We start from the raw sequence: 20199 nt of genomic DNA, 5'->3' as shown, positions 1-20199 counted from the left end.
CTGAACATATAGACCTCAGCATGAGGGTTGAAAAATCCACACCCTGGGGCCAGATACAGATTAGGAAGAGATTTGTATAAATCTGGGTTGGGTGGGTGGCCTGGTGAGTGGGGGAGATAACAAAAAAGGACAACCCCTGTGAATTGCTCTATCCCACCGCACTTGTAAATATCTAAATATTAATAAATGGATTATCCAAAATAGGAAACCGCTGGCTGAATAAAGTTAATAAACTAAGAAGAGCCCTGCTGGATCAAATCTGTGGTCTGTCTAGTCCAGCATCCTGTATCACACAGTGCTCAGCCAGTTCCTCTGGATGGCCAACAAGAGCCAACATAGAGGCCAAGAGCTTTCCCCCATAAGAACATAAGAAGAGTCCTGCTGGATCAGCTCTGTGGTTCAGTATCCTGTCTCACACAGTGGCCAACCAGTTCCTCTGGTGGGCCAACAACAGGACATAGAGATCGAGGCCTTCAAAGAACATAAGAAGAGCCCTGCTGAGACAGACCAGTGGTCCATCTAGTCCAGGCATCGGCAATTCGACATTGTTCATGATGGTTAGAGTTATGGGTACAAAAGATGATGAGCTACAACTATCCCCTTACAAATGTCGCTTTTGTTCTTGTATGTTCCAGATCTTCGTTTTGCTCATTTTAGTGTCTTCTGGCCTGGCTATTGGACACACTTACTGGGAGCAACAGATCGGCAATATTTCTTGGTATCTATATGACGGCATGGACTATACCCCTTCCTACCGTGGTTTCCTCAACTTTTGGGGTTACATCATCGTCCTCAACACCATGGTGCCCATTTCCCTCTATGTGAGGTAACTTGATTGCGAATGAATCTAGATGCTCCGGTTGTTGTGGGTGGGTGGAAGTTTATGAAATTGCGATCCAGGGAGTTCTTCTTTCATTTTTTGGTTCTGTTTATTTCCAGTAAATCATCAGCAGAGTGATTTCATTTTTTTTCTTGTTCTTCTTTGCAAGTATACATTTGAATCCGCCTTATATTTATCGAGGTCCTGAGAACTTCCCTGCGAATGCATGGCTCGGATAAAATAGGCACATTTAATGCAGCATTGAAAACTGTCGGTTCAGCACTTTCCTGTACGCACACTAAATAATGCACTTTCAATCCACTTTGCAGCTGGAATTTACTGCGTCAAATGGCAAAATCCACTTGCAAACAGTTACTGAGAGTTCCGTCAAGGGCCCTCAGCTCTTCTATTCAATTATCTATTCATTTTCAGATACCAAGATGAGTCTTGAATCTATGACCATTTCCCCCCTACTTATTGATTCACCCAATTGTTTGGTGCGATTATTTTGTCAGGATCCTGCCTGCTTTGCTGGCATCCCAGAAAGCAGTATTGTTTTGCTTCTGTGTTCTAAATACCTCCTGAATAACATAACGGTGTCTCACTTCATTCCTCCTCTGTCCCCATTAGTGTGGAAGTGATCCGACTGGGCCAAAGCTATTTCATCAACTGGGACTTGCAGATGTATTACCCGGAGAAGGATACGGCCGCCAAGGCCAGAACCACCACCTTGAACGAACAGCTCGGACAGATCCATTACATCTTCTCCGACAAGACCGGGACGCTGACGCAGAACATCATGACGTTCAAGAAGTGTTGTATAAATGGATACACCTATGGTGAGTCTGGAGGCCTTCAGGGTCCCCTAGAGCAGGGGTAGTCAACCTGTGGTCCTCCAGAGGTCCATGGACTACAATTCCCATGAGCCCCTGCCAGCAAACACTGGCAGGGGCTCATGGGAATTGTAGTCCATGGACCTCTGGAGGACCACAGGTTGACTACCCCTGCCCTGGAGGAGCCGATGTGTAGAAGGTCGAGGGAGGAGAGAAGGAAGCGCAGGTTCATCCAGGCATGTTTGTGGAATGAAAAGACCCAGTTGCAGCCATCGGTTAATGAAAAAGGATTCAGCATTTCATGGGACTTAAATTTACTTATGTATTTAGCCACAGTAGGGAATTGAAACTTTGATGTAGACAGCGTTGAGAAAGAGAAATGTTTCACGCTCTCCCAAATTGCTACAACTTGAAGGAATCCAATGAAATTGATCGGTGGTCGGTTCAGGATGGACGAAAGCAAACCTGAGAGCCAGTGTGGTGCAGGGATTAAGAATAGCAGCCTTTAACCTGGAGAACTGGGTTTGGTTCCCCGCTCCTCCACATGCAGCCAGCTGTGTCACTTTGGGCCAGTCACAGTTCTCTCAGAGCTTTCTCAGCCCCACCTTCCTCACTGGGTGTCTGTTGTGGGGAGAGGAAAGGAAGGCGATTGTAAGCCATTTCGAGACTCCTTTGAGTACAAAAACCCAGCTGTTCTTTACACAGAGAGTGATTAAAACATGGGATGCACTGCCAGAGGATGTAGTGATGGCCGTAAGGAATAAACAGCTTTAAAAGGGGATAAGATAGAGTCATGGAGGATAATAAGTCCACCAATGGCCATAGTGACTGAGGGGCACCTCCATTCTCCCTCTGAGTCAGGAGGACATCTTGGCAGGTGTTTCCCACTTCTGTGAGGGAAGCAGGATTAAAAACATGATTTCCTGTCTCCCTTGGTGGGAGCCATCAGAGGCACTAATCCTTCGAATTTCAGAGGCAGCGGGCAACATCAGGGGAAGGCCTCGGCCTCCATGCCCTGTCGCTGGTCATCCAGAGAAACTGTGTGAGGCAGGAGGCTGGATTAGACGGACCATTGATCTGATCAGCAGGGCTCTTTGTATGTTCTTAATGCTTGGAGACCTTTTGATCACCAGACTCTAAGAACAAATCCTCAAGGAGGGCTATTTGAAACAGGGTTTTTAGGGGCATCTGGCTGACCACTGCTGGAAATTGGGCTGGGATGGGCTGTTCATGATCTTGCAAGTGATTTCTTGTGTCAGATTTGGAATGTGCTTTTTTTTTCAGGGGAATGCCGGGATAAAGCAGGACACCTGCGTAATCGCCCTGAGGTACGTGGCTGTCAGGACCTAGCAGCCCACCCACAGGCTGTGTAACCTATTAGGATTCACAAAGTTAATGCAACCGTTTGGATCCAGGCAGCTTTTCCACACAAATCTGATCAACTCCCTTTCTCACTGTCCCCTCAGTGCCTCAGAGCTTTTCTCCACAGTTGCCCCTTTTTTGGGTGGGTGGGTCAAAGTGGACCCCTCCCTCCCTGTTGACCAGTGGAAAAGTGGGTTGGATGTCACCCAGAGTTTACCGGGCTAGGACTGATATGTTTCCATTGTAAATACATAAATAATAAATTTATATGCCGCCTCATCCCTTTTAGCTAGGGGCTGTCAACAACAGTTTAGAATAATACGAAGCAAGCAATAAATCAATAAAGTCCTTCATAAAACTCACTTCCTGTTATTTGTCTCCCTGGGCAGAGTTTGGAGTGGTTACTGCCGGTGGATGTTTCAAGGGGGGAGGCCAACATCTCATGGTATTGCCTGGCCTTGGCCATAGGCCTGGCAGAATAGCTCAGTTTTGCAGGCCCTCCGAAATTGTTTAAAATCTTCTTCAGGCAGGTTGTCCCACCTGACTGGGGCCAGGGCTGAAAAAGCCCTGATCAAGGCCAAGTTTATCTCTTTAGGGCCAGTAGATTAAACCAGCCTGATCTTAAAGTTCTTTGTGGGGTATAGAGGAGGAGGAAGTCCTGAAGATACAGGACTGTTGAAGGTCCTTAAATAAGCCCAAGACCAATAGGCAAGATTGCATGGCAGAATCACGGCTATGCCAGCTGCTGTGGTGCTGCAGAAGCAACCAAAGTCAAAAGACCTTGGGGAAGGGGGTGTGGCTCAGCAGTAGAGCCTCTGCTTGGCATGCAGAAGGTCCCAGGTTCAATCCCCAGCATCTCCAGTTAAAGGGATCTGGCAGGAGGGGATGTGAAAGACCTTTGCCCAAAACCATGGAGAGCTGCTGCCAGTCTGAGCATGCAATACTGACGCTGACAAACCAACAGTCTGATCCAAGATGAGGCAGCTCCACATGTGAAAGGAAGCCCCCCTGCTCTCTCAGTTGAAAGCACGAACTTGCAAAACTGAAGGCTGGCCCTTGAGCTAACCCTCCCGCTTTCTTCTTGTGCAGCAAGTTGACTTCAGCTGGAATATGCACGCCGACGGGAAACTCACCTTTTACGACCACTATCTGATAGAACAAATCAGATCTGGGGACGAACCCGAGATTCAGCAGTTCTTCTTCCTCCTGGCAGTCTGCCACACGGTGATGGTGGACGCCAGCGAAGGTACGTTACGTCTTGTGGAGATGAGCACTCACAAAATGAGCCCAGTGCTCATCAGCCAGTCTTAGATTCCTCGGGGTGGAATGGAAAACAGAAGGACCTTCTTTCAGAAGCATTGCTGTGTGTGTTCATAGAAGTGTGTCCACTCGGTTTCCTGGGATGTCAATGCTGGACTGCACAGCTGTGTTCTAAGAGCAATGCCTACAACCTAGCACCTTAGAGGCCAAGTTTTTCGGGGTGGGAGCGTTTGAGAGTCAAAGCTCCCTTCCTCCCAAAAGCTCATCCACCCAAATCTTCTTGGTCTGTTGTGCTGGTGGGCATGGAAAGGACCTTCAAGTTGCAACCAGCTTATGGCAGTCTTGGTTTTCACGGCAACAAAAGTGCAAGCAACCTCTGAATGACCCTTGTTGGGCTTGCAGACCGTCCTGGCTGCCTACACAAGTCATACAATAAATAAATATCTATATATATTTAAAGACGAGAGACATTGAGGTGGCTTGCGATTACCTGCCTTTGCACAGTGACCCACGGACATCTGTGGTGGTCTCCCATCTAAATATGAACCAAGGCCAACCCTGCTTAGCTTCCATGATCTGACCAGATCAAGCTAGTGTGAGCTGTCCAAGCCAGGTGCTGCTGGACTTAAATTTAGTCTCTGACCACAGATCAGCATGGCTAGTCTCCTGAAACTGCCTTCCAGCACACCCGATATTGTAGGGGTTCGATCTACTTGCAAGGGAACCCTGAGTCGAGTTCCAGTTCTCCACCACTGCACACACCAGGGCAGCCTTGATAAAGCACAGCAAAAGAATGTGGGCAGGAGGCTGGCTTTCCATAATTTTGCAGTCTTGCCCGCTTTGAATTTTGCTTTCCGATCACCTAGGCGAGCTCAGCTATCAGGCGGCCTCCCCCGACGAAGGCGCGCTGGTCACCGCGGCCAGAAACTTCGGCTTTGCCTTCCTTTCCCGGACCCAGAATACGATTACGATAAGCGAGATGGGGACGGTGCGGACGTACGACGTCCTTGCCATTTTGGACTTCAACAGCGATCGCAAACGGATGTCGGTTATCAGTAAGTTTTAAAAAAGAGATGCTGTTTCTAGAAATTTTAAATTTATTTTATTTTAATGCATTTTATTTTAATGGGGATTTTATTGGGGTTTTAGAGTTTTATGTGCAAACCGCCGCGAGGCTACGGCAAGCAACGGTATAAGAATCAATCAATCAATCAATCAATAAAATGTTTGGAAAGTTTCTCTGCTTGCAGGAGAAATGGCTGAGCTGGCTTTTGCCCTCCTCCTTGGACAGAAAGCCTACTGTGTATGTCTTACTGCCTCTTTTGCGCTTCTCTTGCAGTAAGAGACCCGAAAGGCCGAATCCAGCTATACTGCAAAGGGGCGGACACGGTGATTTACGAACGCCTGCACCCCCGGAACCCTAGAAGGCAGGCTACCCAGGAAGCACTAGATGTAAGTTGTCCTTTGCTTTCACCTGTTATGCACGGGGTTCTAACACAGAGCTGGGATGGGCGGTATAAAAATCTAATCGATAAAATAAATAAATACTAAAATTAAAATCTACAACCGCTTTTTCCTGCTCTCAGTTCTGAGACATTCTCTTTTATTTCTTGGCTGACCAATTTGCACTAAGCTATCGGTTTGCTGTGAAAGAGCCTCTTGTGGTGCAGAGTGGTAAGGCGGCCGCCTGAAAGCTTTGCCCATGAGGCTGGGAGTTCGATCCCAGCAGCCGGCTCAAGGTTGACTCAGCCTTCCATCCTTCCGAGGTCGGTAAAATGAGTACCCAGCTTGCTGCTGGGGGGTAAACGGTAATGACTGGGGAAGGCACTGGCAAACCACCCCGTATTGAGTCTGCCATGAAAACGCTGGAGGGCGTCACCCCAAGGGTCAGACATGACCCGGTGCTTGCACAGGGGATACCTTTACCTTTTATTGGTTTGCTGTAAACAAATAAGTCATGATAAAGAGGAACAAGCAGGCCCAATTCAGGCACCATTCTGAACTCTCATTTAGCAAAGAGGCGGTCCACCTCTGAACCCCACAGCCTCGGCCTCTTTGCCCTGTTGCTGGCCTCCAGAGGAACCGGCTGTCCGCCTGCATGGCAGGATGCTGGACTAAACGGACCACTGCACTGATCCAGCAAAGCTATTCTTATAGTCCGCCAGTTCATTTATAAAGGTGTTTTTAGAGGGGTTTTAATGTGTTGTTTCACAAAAATCTGCTTTGTACTGTGGTTATCCTCCTTGGGTCCTCCGATGATCAGGAGAAATGTGGGTGTATAAATATTTTAAATAAAGAATAACAAGGCCCGGTTTAAAACTGTTAAATCGAGAACCGCCTTGGGCAGCTGAATGGAAATTTGATCTGCTTTGCAGAGTTTGTTTTTAACATCCCCCCCCCCTCCAGGTGGTTTTTGTAGGACAGGTTTGAAAGAAGGGGCTCTTAGGACACTTTTAGGGGACCATTTTTATTAGATTTCATGCACATTTGTGATTATTTTGAACGGCATCCAAAGTCCCTCCTTCCTTCGCTCCCTTTGTCAGTAGAAAGATTCCTCTCAGATTGATTTCTCACAGGAAGTTTTCTCAATGGAGGTTCACAGAGTCTTTTTCATTTTCCTTTTCTTTGGGTAGATCTTCGCAAGCGAAACCCTGAGGACACTGTGCCTTTGCTACAAGGACATCAGCGACGAGGAGTACGAGGCATGGGATAAAAAATTCATGGCCGCTAGCGTCGCCGTGAGGAACCGCGACGAAGCTCTGGATAAGGTGTATGAAGAAATCGAGAAAAATCTCATTGTGAGTCTCCTGTGGAACCAGGCGAGGGGAGCAGCATTTGGAATTATTATCATAGGGGAATACTTGGCTTTATAGTCAGCTTGGTATAGTGGTTTAGAGTGGCAGCTTCTAATCTGGTAAGCTGGGTTTGATTCCCCGCTCCTCCACATGCAGTCAGCTAGGAGACCTTGAGCTAGTCACAGTCCTGATAGTGTTGTTCTCCCAGAGCAGTCGTGTCAGAGGTCTCTCAGCTCAATGCACCTCACAGGGTGTCTGTTGTGGGGAGAGGAAGGAAAGGTGATTGGAAGCCACTTTGAGATTCCTTGTGGTAGTGAAAAGCGGACTATAAAAGCCAACTTCTTCTCCCAATATTTTGTGGTTGCCTTCCCGTGGTAGCCATTTTGTGATTAGGCCAACCTTCTGTGGCAGCCATTTTGTGATTAGCCCAACCTCCTGTGGCAGCCATCTTGTGGCGGTGCCCCCCAGGCTCTCTCAGAATTCCAGAAAGTGCTGAAGGGCTCAACTATGTTGGGGACCGCTAGTCTGTTAGGTCACTATACTTAAGTAAGTTTATTCTTAAATCTTCAGCTTTTAGGTGCCACAGCAATCGAAGACAAGTTGCAGGATGGAGTCCCAGAAACGATATCCAAGCTGGCAAAGGCAGATATTAAGATCTGGGTGCTCACTGGTGATAAAAAAGGTAACTCATGTGCATCGCTGCTTCTTACCTTCCTTGACTAGGGTGGGGAGAAATGAATATATCCTTGGGTGTTCCTTGTTCTTTGTTTAATGACTGGATCCAGGCTTGATGTGCATGTGTGTGTGTTTAAAAAGTCCGATGAGGAAATCAGCTTTGACACCCCATTGTCTTCTGTTACAGAGACTGCTGAAAACATTGGATATTCTTGTGAACTCCTGACAGATGAAACTAAGATCTATTATGGAGAAGATGTAAGGTAAACAGATAGCAAGGCATGTTTCTGCATGCAAAGAACTCTATAGAGCTTTTGTCTCCAACCTTATTTTATTCTTCCCCTTGAAACATTCTTTTTACAAACTGTCGGGTCAAATAGGATTCTCTGTTTATTAGGGCATGGTAGGAGTTAAATGCCAACAATTATGCATCATCTGGGCATGGAATTGGGGTCGCTGCAGGTAGAATCATAGAATCATAGAGTTGGAAGGGGCCATACAGGCCATTTAGTCCAACCCCCTGCTCAACGCAGGATCAGCCCAGGATCAGGTGGGCAGGTAGTTGTGAGTTTCCTGCATTCTGTAGGGGGTTGGACTAGATGACCCTGGAGGTGCCTTCCAGCTTGTGACTCTGTGTGATGGACCTATCTTTGCCTCCTCAGTGCCCATCTCCAGACAACTCTGGAAAACCAGAGGAACAGAAGTGGATCCAATCTAGATCCATCTCAGAGGACCACGGAACCCTTTTTGCAGCCGGGCAGAAATCATGCTCTGATTATCACCGGCTCTTGGCTGGTAAGTATGGAACAGGTTCAATTGTTCACTTTTTATACAAGTCCATAACTAAGGATGTGTCAAAGTGAGGTAGGTCTGCACCCAATTACAATGTCTCAAAGCACCCATGATTGTTCCACTGCAGTTGCTCAGAATTATGGGATACACATAAGAATCATAGAAACAGAGAGTAGGAAGGGGCCATACAGGGCCTCTAGTCTAACCCCCTAGAATGTTGAAGAGTCATAGAGCTGGAAGGGGCCATGCAGGCCATCTAGTCCACTCCCCTGCTCAATGCAGGATCAGCCTCAAGCATCCAGGATAAGTATCTGTCCAGCCACTGCTTGAAAAAAAGCCAGTGAGGGGGAGCTCAACCCCTTCTTAGGCATCTGATTCCACTGTTGAACTACTCTGTAAACAATTTTTTCCTGATACCTAGCTGGTACTGGTCTACATGTAGTTTAAAGCCATTCCTGCAGGTCCTATCTTCTGATGCCAACAGGATCATTTCCCTGCCTTCCTCCAAGTGACAACCTTTCAAATTCTTCAGTACTTCAAATACTTCGAGAGATCAATGGGAGACCACCAAGGAAGACTCTGTAGAGGAAGGAAATGGCAAACCACCTCTGCTTCTCCTTTGCCTTGACACCCCCTTGCTAGGGTCCCCATAAGTCTAAGCTAAGCAGGGTTGATACTTGGATGGGATCTCTGCAGGGTTGGTCCTTGGATGGGAGACCACCAAGGAAGACTCTGCAGAGGAAGGAAATGGCCAACCACCTCTGCTTCTCCCTTGCCTTAGAAGCCCCTTGCTGAAGGTGTCATGTTGTAGCTTGACAGCTCTTACATGCTTAAGAAGCTCTGGACGGTTTTCTCTTTCAGGAAAGATCAAGTTCTCAAGCAGCCTATTTTGTGGAGTGCTACGGATGACACTTGACCTTTTCATAGACGCAGCCCTCCCTCTCTCTCTTGCAGAATGAAATTCTCTTGGAGAAGAAAAAGAAAAAAAAGAAGCTCCTGAAACTGAAGTTCCCGAGAACGCCCGAAGAAAAACAGAAGCAGCTGCAGGCCAAAAGGAAAGCGGAAGCTAACAAGGAGCAGCAGCAGCAGAACTTTGTGGATCTCGCCTGTGAGTGCAGTGCGGTCATCTGCTGCCGCGTGACTCCCAAGCAGAAAGCCATGGTGGTGGATCTGGTGAAGAGGTACAAGAAGGCCATCACTTTGGCCATCGGGGACGGGGCCAACGACGTCAACATGATCAAAAGTGAGTTTTGCCCCTTCTCCTTGAGAAGCTACAGCGTGCTGGTCATTTGGTTTGCATTCAGAGCCTGAATCCAATTAGCTCTTCTGTGAAGCTGCCTTTTACTGCATTGGGCTTACAGTGGCTGGTCTCTTTCCTCCAGCACCGGACACAGAGGGTGGCAGTGGGGGAAGAGCTGTCTGGCCCCTTTGTTCTCCCCTCTGGGGTCCGACAGGGGTGATACTCTCCCCCATGGTTTTCAACATCTGTATGCACTCGCTGGCACAGCTGGTCTGGGTATTTGGGCTGGGTTGTCATCAGTATGTGGATGACACCCACTCTCTCATTATAGAGTAAATTAGTAGTAAATTAGTAAACAGCATCACAACAAATATGCAGCATGATAATGAAGATTAGGTAGTTCCTTGCCAGAATAACAAAATCTGTCCTTTGGGTTCAGTTGTCATTCACCAAAACATTGGGGAAATAAAAATGTTAAGGCTTGTGATTAATGGCAGTCGTGGAGAGAAGTAATTAAAAGAGACTTTTTACTAGTCCCATCCATCTCCACCCAAGTGGAGGAAATGTTTCAGACGGATAACAGGGTTGGTCTGCAATAGAAGAGCAAGATTTGAGTCATCTCACACTTTAAATGCCAACAAGATTTCCAAGGTAGAAGCTCTCTTTGTAAGATGCTCTTCTATTCCTCCTTGTATTGAAGAAGGAAGCTTTGGCTCTCAAACATTTATACCCCGATAATTTTGTTAGTCTTTTAGGATGCTACTAGCCTCGAATATTCCAGGCAGAATGATGATCAAGGTAGAAAATGATACAGCAGACATCTCTTGAGTGCATGTGAACTTGTTCCTCACATGAACTTGTTCCTCTTTTCTGGAAGGAGCTAATTCTCCCTTGTATGTTTTTCTTTTTTTAATTTAGCCGCCCACATTGGTGTTGGAATCAGTGGGCAAGAAGGGATGCAAGCCGTCATGTCCAGTGACTATTCTTTTGGCCAGTTCAGATACCTACAACGACTGCTGCTGGTTCACGGCCGATGGTCGTACATCAGGATGTGCAAGTTCCTACGCTACTTTTTCTACAAAAACTTTGCATTTACGCTAGTTCACTTCTGGTATTCCTTCTTCAATGGCTATTCTGCACAGGTAAGGAGGGAGGGAGAAAGGCCTTGGGTATGTTCCACCTTCTCCTTCCTAATATTCAAGATAAAAAAAGCCAGTGGGGTGTTGTGGTTAGGCTAGGCGAGCCTTCCTCAACTTTTTGGCCATTGAGAAAACCTTGAATCATCCTTCAGGCTTTGAGAAACCCCAGAAGTGGCACGGTCCTGCAGAATATGGTTGGGAAGCAGAGCTGAGGACACGCCCACCCAGGACCCCTCCCCTTCCCACCCCCTCCAGGCCCATCATTGGCCATTTTGGGAGTGGTGGGTGGGTCGACATGACCATGTACGTTTGTAACACCTGATAAATGTTTAACAAATGTTTCAGTTCAGTTCAAACTTTTATTACTGTTGTTCAGACCAAGTTATATGAAGTTAATACATAAAAGACCAAAAAGATTATGGTCATACTAGAAATATAGCCCGCTGTAGAAGGCATACAGCGGGCTCTAGAAACTTACATTTGATGGTGTCCCGCGGCGACGGGTCTCGGCGTCAGCTCCGGCGGTGGGGAAGGCAGGGAGGGCCCGGCAGCCGCGCTACGCGCGACTGGCGGGGTCTTTGTTTGGCAGCGGGCTGACACGGCGAGAGGCGCTTTGCGCCTCTCTCCGCGTCAGGCTGCCGGGCAGGGAGCACCCGGCAGCCACGCTCGGCGCGACTGCCGGGGGCTCCCTCGCCTCTCGCCGCGTCAGGCCTCTGGTCAGGGAGTCCCCGGCAGCCGCGCTGTGCGGGTCTCCCTCGGGTAGGCGGCTGATGCGGTGAGAGGCGCTTCGCGCCTCTCGCCACGTCAAGCCAGGAGCAACTGCGAGCCGCGCTGTGCGCGGCTCGCAGTTGCTGGGGCTGGGAATCGGAGGGACCAATCGGCAGGCGCTTTGCGCCTGCCGATTGGTCCCTCCGATTGTCTGTCCTGAGGAAGGGTCCAATCCGGACCCTTCCTCATCACGGACAAAACCCACCTCAACAGGGCTTAACCATTTATTTAGTCCGTGGCACCCGTGGCGCCACGGGCGGTTTAAAGATGATATAATACAATTTAAAACAGATCATAAAATAGAACTTAAAATTATGCTACTTTAGAGCATAACTCCCAACTATTTGGGAAACTCTTAACCTGGGTTTAATCCCTCACTTGGCCATGACACTCATCGAGTGACCTTGGGTTATTCCCCTTCTCATCCTTACCTACCTGACAGGGGTGTTGTGGGTGAACCACACATGTCACTTTGAGCTCTTTGGAGGAAGGGCTAGGATAAAACTGTGAAGTCAACGTAGATAAGAGGGCTTTAATTTCTGTTTTCTTTCCCCTTGTAATAAATTTAACATGGAGAGGATGTTAACTGGATTGCTTTTTTTCTTGTTGTCGTTGCAGACGGCCTACGAAGATTGGTTTATCACACTCTACAATGTATTATATACCAGCCTTCCTGTCCTCCTTGTCGGCTTGCTTGACCAGGTATACTGATATGTCCTACTGATCGGTCATTTTAATACCACTTCAGGGCTGTAGATGCCCTGGGGAGGCTGGGCCTGAGTTCCCGGCCTGTGAGGGGCCTCATTCTGCTACAAGGCATTTCTTCATGGCTAGTTCATAGAATCATAGAATCATCCTTAACACGCCCGCGGCGCCGCGGGCGCCGCGGACTAAATAATTAGTTAAGCCCTCAGGCAGAGGGCTTTGTCCGTGATGAGGAAGGGGCCTGATTGGCCCCTTCCTCCTTCGCGCCTGCCGATTGGCCCGGCCGATTCCTAGGCTGCTGAAGGAAGTAACTGCGAGCCGCGCAGAGCGCGGCTCGCAGTTGCTTCCTTGAGGGCGGCCTGACGCGTCGGGAGGCGCAAAGCGCCTCCGACGCGTCAGGCCGCCCTCAAGGGAGCCCCCGGCAGCCGCATGCTGCAAGAGGCACAAGCGAGAGAGGAGCCTCCTGGCCACTTCCAAGATTTCACACGCTTCCCTCTCTTGGCCAAGCGCCTGAGGCACAAACGCGGCGACAAGAAAGGAGCTGCGAAAATCCGGCGAGCCCCGTCCTCTACCTGGCCCGGCCGGCGTGCCCCGGGACTAAGCAGGGCTGCGCGACCCCCAGCCGAGCCCTCCCTTCCCCAGCAGCCCCAGGGCGCCCCATTGTGCGCTTGCTTTCTCTCGTGCGCCCTCCTTCCCGCCCCCCCCTCCGCTGGCCGCACACGGCGGCCCCTCCCAGTGGCGGGTGCAGGCGGAGAGGCAGAGACTCGGGCTGAGCGGGATGGGACGGGGCAGCGGAGACGCGCTCGGCCACCCTGCGCCGCATTGGGGATGCGTCCGGCAGCTCGGGCCCGGCTGGGGATCCGGGAGCGGCTCCGCCATGTTTTGCTTCGGACCCGCCTCTCCCCTCCACAGCGCACGCGGCAGCTGGCGACGGCTGCCTGTAACAAAGAACAGGCGGCGTGGAGGAGAGCGGGACGGAGGGGAGGAGGAGCAGGCGCGGCCGGACCGGGGGCGGGACATATAGTCTCTGGCGGAGGGTCCCGAGCGGCGAGCAAGGGCAGCTCCTGGAAATGAGGCCGCGGCGCGCTGCCAGGCGGGGATTGCCATTACCTGCTTTTGGAATGTTCGCGCCAGGTTCCGATCTGAGCCGGAAGCGACGCGCCACCGGAAGTTGCTGTGGGGATTTCGCAATGCAACTTGGGAATCGTAGTTCATGTGGCTCTGAAGGGGACAGGAAAGCCGTGGGGGGAGGTGGATGTGGTAAGGCCGAGGCTCCGTCATCTAGCGCCCGCTGCATTTAGCTGCAGCGGGCTTGATTACTAGTAGAATCATAGAATCATAGAATCATAGAATCATAGAGTTGGAAGGGGCCATACAGGCCATAGAATCATAGAATCATAGAATCATAGAATCATAGAATCATAGAGTTGGAAGGGGCCATACAGGCCATCTAGTCCAACCCCCTGCTCAAGGCAGGATCAGCCCTAAGCATCCTAAAGCACAGCAGAACAATACTGGGTACTGCATACATCAGTGCCATATCTCTAATGGGTCTATTGATGTGACCTTACCAGTATTATCATGGTTCTGGGTAAGCAATACAAGTATGGCCAATGACCAGGCATTGTTTTGCTCGGTTGGGGGTCTTGCAGCGAGAACCACCTTCCACCTTCCACACACCCCTTCCACCAGAAATGAATTTAAATTGTCTTAATATGTTTCCACTATTATTTTAATCATAAAATTAGTAATTAATTAATTAACTCTTACCTTAACTTATACTGGCTTCTAATCTGGCAAGCCGGGTTCGATTCCCCACTTCTCGCAGCCAACTTGGTGGCCTTGGGCTGAAGTCCCAGTTCTCTCAGAGCTCTCTCAGCCCCACCTACCTCACAGGGTGTCACTTCTGGGGAGAGGAAGGGAAGGCTATTGTAAACCACTTTGAGACTCCTTCAGGCAGTAAAAAGTGGGGTACAAAACCCCAGCTCTTCTCTCTGGTGCTACAGAACGACGGTTGATTTTTCCTTGATATTTGTCAGTGTATTTGAGTTTTGAAAGGACAGCAGAATTCACATTGGGTGGACTTTTGTCCTTCCACTGGGCAAAGCAGATACTGTGGCCGTTTTTTATTTGGAAGCCCCTGCAGATATTTATACTTTTAAACAAATGAGGCACATGGGCAGGGTCTCCTTTCCATTGTGTTGGAATTCGTCCCCATGTGAACAGGGGCCAGCAAACACTGCAGGGGGGGGGTTGTTGGGACGTGCATCTGACTCCTCAGCCCTCTGCATGACGAAACCGTGACGTAATAACACCGTCGTTCTTTTAAGGACGTGAGCGACAAGCTCAGCCTGCGGTTCCCCTCCTTGTACCTGTCGGGACAGAGAGACCTGCTCTTCAACTACAAGAAGTTCTTCATCAGCCTCCTGCACGGCGTCATAACGTCGCTCGTGATCTTCTTCATCCCCTTCGGCGCCTACCTCCAAACCATGGGGCAAGACGGAGAAGCGCCCTCCGATTACCAGTCATTCGCTGTCACGACGGCCTCCGCTCTCGTCATCACCGTCAACTTTCAGGCAAGGGGGATATCCCGTCATTGTATCCATGGCTGCCCTCAACCCAGGTTGGCTCCGACTTACTGTGCCAGTGTGGCATGACCAGGCTTGGAGCCCAAGCATCATATCTCTGGGCCCCACCTTCAGTCCCCTTGTATAATCCGGTATCATGCCCAGATAAGCTGGATCGTGGAAGCTAAACAGGGTCGAGACAGGCTAGTAAATGGGGGGGGGGGACTTCCAAGGAAGGGCATCTTCCGAACATCTCTTGGGTCTCAGGGGTTCCCACCTCACTTTTAGCTGGAGGTGCTGGGGATTGAACCTGGGACCTTCTGCATGCAAAGCAGAGACTCTTCCACTGAGCCACAGGCCCCTCCCTATGAGAGATCACTAGTTCTAACAGGCAAAAACGCATCTTTGCTTTTGGGAGATGCACGCATGCGGTGTAGCAGGAACCGTATTGGAAGAGGCAATCCCCACCCTGTTCCACAGGAGGGTAGGCCTTGTTTAAGATGGTGCTTGTCACCTGTGGTTTAGATTTTGATTTTGATTTTGATTTATTCTCCGCCACTTCCGAATCGGCTCATGGTGGGTTACAAAGTCTTATAGGTAAAGGTAAAGGTATCCCCTGTGCAAGCACCGAGTCATGTCTGACCCTTGGGGTGACGCCCTCCAGCGTTTTCATGGCAGACTCAATACGGGGTGGTTTGCCAGTGCCTTCCCCAGTCATTACCGTTTACCCCCCAGCAGCAAGCTGGGTCCTCATTTTACCGACCTCGGAAGGATGGAAGGCTGAGTCAACCTTGAGCCGGCTGCTGGGATTGAACTCCCAGCCTCATGGGCAAAGCTTTCAGACGGCTGCCTTACCACTCTGCGCCACAAGAGGCTCTTTCAAATCTTATAAACCCCCCATTTAAAAATCCATTAAAAGACAAAAAAAAATCCAACATGGTGGAAACCCCCCCCACACCCCCATCCCTTACCACAGGAGTGGTGAGGAAGGAGGTCAATGATGTACTACTCATACCCAGGTATAGCAACCTGTATTGCTGTTTTTTAAAATCTGCTGACCAATTTAGCAGGTTCAGCAAACTACTACAGCAGACCTTGATTTGGCCCCAGGGTTTGTTATCCCTTTCCTTGAAAGGGAATCCCTTCCACACCTTGCTTGCCTTTTAATCTTTGGAGTTCTTGCTTGAGTTTCTCCCAGAATCTTCTCCGTTGTGGCTTGACTATCTCACATGTGGCTCTCTTCTTTGTTCATAGATGGGACTGGATACCTCTTACTGGACCTTTGTTAATGCTTTCTCCATATTTGGGAGCATCGCTCTTTACTTTGGGATCATGTTCGACCTGCACAGTGCCGGGATCCACGTCCTCTTTCCAAATGCCTTCCAGTTTACGGGTCAGTGCCTATTAAACTTTTCGGACACCCAGTGCAAAAGTAAATCAGGTACCAAATGGTGCTCTTAGGGGGCCAGTCCCAGCGGCTTTGTGGTTCATGAGGCATTCCAGAGAACTGCAACTGCTCCCCTCCAAAAAGTGGGTTGTTCTTATAAGAGCTTCTTATGCTGGAGGAAGACTTTGGGCCTGAATGAGGTGTCATCATGAGCAGAGCAGGAGAACGCTACCCATTAAATCACAGCAAGCATTGATGTTATCAGAAAGGTCCTTTTTGGTCAGCTGTATAGAAATTGCAGTGAGGACTAGAAAAGATTGAAGAGTTGTTTTCAGCCTTTCTTCCATTCAGATTGTTAATATTTTCTGTGTAGGGTAGTCTTGTTATTGTGGTAGTAAGCGAATGGCCCAGATTAGCCTCATCTTGCCAGATCTCTGAAGCTAAGCAGGATCAGACCTGGTTTGTCCTGGGATGGGAGACCACTAAGGAAATCCAGGGTTGCTACACTGAGGCAGGCAATGGGAAAACACCTCTGAACATCTCTTGCTTTGGAAGCCCCATAAGAGGCCGCCATTAGTCAGCTGCAACCTGGCGGCATGTTACACACACAGATGTTGAGTGAATAAGAAAACTGACTTTCTCAGCAAAGGGTGGTCTTCAGATTATATGTTAAAAACATACGTATCAGAAACATTGCCCTGCCAACCGTGGTTAGAAGAAGAACTGTTTTTTTATACCCTGCTTTTCACTACCGGAAGGAGTCCCAAAGTTGCTTAAAAACACCTTTGCGTTCCGCCCTCTGAGGTAGGTGGGGCTGAGAGCTCTGAGAGAACTGCTCTGTGAGAACAGCTCTCAGAGAACTGTAACTAGCCCAAGGTCCTCTAGCTAGCTAGCTGCATGTGGAGGAGTCCGGAATCAAGCCCTGTTCTCCAGGTTAGAGTCTGCCGCTATTAACCCCTGCACCTCACTGAATCTCGTGATTCATATCAATACTGCAGCTTACAGGGTCTTTTGGTTTATGCAAGCTGGTGTTGGCTTGGAAGGACGTCCTAATCGGTGAGGCTCTCTCTCCCCAGGTACTGCTCCAAACGCCCTTCGGCAGCCATATCTCTGGCTGACAATCATTTTGACGGTCGCCTTTTGCTTACTGCCTGTGATTGCGCTCCGTTTCCTGACCATGACAATCTGGCCTTCGGAAAGTGACAAGGTAACGTGCCAACCTGGGGATCTGAATCCGGGGATCATCATTGCTCCTCTGAGATGCCTCCCCTCTACGCCATCCAACTGTCCTGCCATTTTAACTTTCTCTCCCCACCTCGAGCTGTGGAAGTTTTATATTGTATACTAGATTCAAAGCCCGTTTGAAAGCCCCCCTCCCCCGCTGTGGCCGCACAGCAGACACATAGAGGCGGCATTCCCCCTGGGTGCGGTGTTTCTGGGCCCGGTGGGAAGGCCTGCCCCCCCCCCCAGCAGTGGCGCGGTCTTCCCCTTGGGCCTTCCCCTGTCCTGGTGAAGGCCTAGAAGCCTTTCTGGCCTGTCCTGATGAAGGCCTAGATTGTGCCCTCACCTGATTGGCTAGAACTGCTGTCTGTCCTGATTGGCCTCTCACTCGGACTGGTCCCGCCCACTCTCCGCCCACTTAGCCCTTAACGAATTATGAAGAAGGGAAAGATATTCCTCTGGACAGAGACTCTTTTTAAAATTATTTTTATTGAAAAGGAAAGAAACAAAAGTGTAACAGAGATATAGGACGGGTACAGAAAAGAAAATTATTCAAAATGTACAGTATTTCTTCTGCCTCCTGGCAGAATTTTGATTTATTGCTTTTAAATTAGAGGTTGAATGTATTTTAGTGTTTTCTTTGTCATTTATACAGTAATCCTCCTTGAGTCCCTAAGAAATGAAGGCAGTTGATAAATTATGTTTCACTATGTTGTACCATGGTGTGAAACAAGTGCCATTAATCACAATAATCATAATAATCCTAATATATAAAACATTTATGGTACTATTTATCATTGCTCTGTAGCATACTCCATAGTTTAGAGTGCTGCCCGAATATTCTGTCCCTACGAAGCAGATTGGTTTCCCGCCTTAATCTAATCTGTGGCTTAACTCTCCTCATTTTCAAGATCCAGAAGAATCGCAAGAAGTATAAGGCCGAGGAAGAACAGTGGAAGAGGCGACCGAGCGTCTTCCGGCGGGGGATCTCGGGCCGGCGGTCTGCGTACGCCTTCTCCCACCAGCGAGGCTATGCTGACCTGATTGCTTCTGGGCGGAACATCCGCAGGAGGCGAGCGTCATTAACTGCAATACTCAGTAACAACTTGGTGGAAATCCGACAAGCGGAAGAAGCCAGTTGATGACTTTTTGTATCCTGCAAGAAGTGGGGTTTTTATTAAAAAAAAAAAAAAAAAAGAAGAGACATTGCACAAAGTTTTTATTTTTTTATGGAAAAACTCAGGACTCTTTTTCTTTTTTAAAGATTGTGTATAGTTCCGAAGACCACCTCCTGTTTTGTTCTTGCAGACTGCTGGGTTGGGAATCGTTGACAAACTTGAAAAACCAAGCAGTGATGTTTGTTTTTTTTTAAATGCTTGTTTCATGTGAGATTTTTTTTTAATGCTTGTTTCATGTGAGATTGGTGCATATAAATAATCAAGGGACTCCAGGACCAATGTTTATAAGGGACTTTTGAAAAATATAACAGTCCTTGGAACTTTAATTATTTTTTTTTTATCGTGATCACGAAATAAACGTTCGGCCAATTGTTTTTCTGCCGCACCACCAAAGATGAGCGGCTGAGAAGCAAGACCAATGGACGTGCCACTTTGTTCCAGTAATTTATTCTGCTGTAATAACAATTTCAGAGAACCAAAGATTTTTTTTTTTCCGTGATGTTACCGGTGCAGTTCTATATTGCAAGCAACAGGAGCAAAACATACCAAGCACATCGTATTCACCCATGGCAGATATGTATAAATCGTTTTCAGGAATTTGGATGCGGGGGTGGAGAATCGCGATATTGTAAAAACGTTTGATCTGATTACCTCCTTTATAGGAAAACCAAAACCCCAAGATGTACTTTTGGTCACGAGCCTTTAATTTGGTGGGCTTTGAACAGGATCCTAGAAGGAAACCCACCCCCTTGAAGTGAAAGAGAAGTTCAGGGGAAACCTAAAGACCAAACACAATTTTCCAATGTAAGATGTATCTAAGGAAGGGAGCTTTGAACTCCAAAAAACTTGTACCCTGGAATATTTTATTGGTCTTCAGGGAACCACTGGACCAGGGATGGGCCTAACTGTGGCTCTACAGCTAGCAAGAGCTCATGGTAATGGTAGTCCGTAGACATCTGGAGAGCCACAGTTTGACCACCAGGTACTAGGCAAAAATTTTGTTTTACTGCTGCAGACGAAGCACGGCTACCCACCTGAATCTACCCACTGAAGGCAGTGGCGTTCACGTGGATGCCATGTTCTTGGGTCTAGGCAATCCTCTAGTACAGGGGTAGTCAAACTGCGGCCCTCCAGATGTCCATGGACTACAATTCCCAGGAGCTCCTGCCAGCAAATGCTGGCAGGGGCTCCTGGGAATTGTAGTCCATGGACATCTGGAGGGCCGCAGTTTGACTACCCCTGCTCTAGTATCATCCTCCTTGCCACATAAATTAAAGCATCTCTCTGTTTGTTTGCCGGCAACTGTTTGAAAGCAAGAGAGAGATTTGGGGGAGATGGTCCTTATTATGCTTTCTCGATGTGTCGATTCTATGCGCATGATTGCGTATGCGCATTTTCCATGCGTCTCACTGTACCAAGCGAGATCCACGTAGGAAAGATGCTGCGTACAAAACTTT

General features: G+C 48.6%; 1 protein-coding gene across 2 annotated transcripts in view; it reads left to right on the top strand.

Annotated features, from left to right (window-relative positions):
• Positions 1 to 19100, top strand: part of ATP8B1 (ATPase phospholipid transporting 8B1) — a 71204-nt gene extending 52104 nt beyond the window's left edge. For both annotated transcript variants that reach the window (XM_077346880.1, XM_077346879.1), the window contains exons 12-28: positions 636 to 826; positions 1451 to 1659; positions 2938 to 2981; positions 4105 to 4261; positions 5142 to 5330; positions 5615 to 5727; positions 6909 to 7073; positions 7641 to 7752; positions 7933 to 8008; positions 8408 to 8540; positions 9492 to 9780; positions 10696 to 10919; positions 12303 to 12386; positions 14720 to 14965; positions 16211 to 16349; positions 17420 to 17550; positions 18476 to 19100. In XM_077346880.1, the coding sequence (XP_077202995.1) occupies positions 636 to 826; positions 1451 to 1659; positions 2938 to 2981; positions 4105 to 4261; positions 5142 to 5330; positions 5615 to 5727; positions 6909 to 7073; positions 7641 to 7752; positions 7933 to 8008; positions 8408 to 8540; positions 9492 to 9780; positions 10696 to 10919; positions 12303 to 12386; positions 14720 to 14965; positions 16211 to 16349; positions 17420 to 17550; positions 18476 to 18706 (2733 nt within the window). In that variant the 3' untranslated portion in view covers positions 18707 to 19100. The remainder of the gene's footprint in view (positions 1 to 635; positions 827 to 1450; positions 1660 to 2937; positions 2982 to 4104; positions 4262 to 5141; positions 5331 to 5614; positions 5728 to 6908; positions 7074 to 7640; positions 7753 to 7932; positions 8009 to 8407; positions 8541 to 9491; positions 9781 to 10695; positions 10920 to 12302; positions 12387 to 14719; positions 14966 to 16210; positions 16350 to 17419; positions 17551 to 18475) is intronic.
• Positions 19101 to 20199: the final 1099 nt, after the last annotated feature.

Source organism: Paroedura picta, chromosome 7, assembly GCF_049243985.1.
Source record: "Paroedura picta isolate Pp20150507F chromosome 7, Ppicta_v3.0, whole genome shotgun sequence".
NCBI lineage: Eukaryota > Metazoa > Chordata > Lepidosauria > Squamata > Gekkonidae > Paroedura > Paroedura picta.
This window is presented reverse-complemented; position numbering and strand designations above follow the sequence as displayed.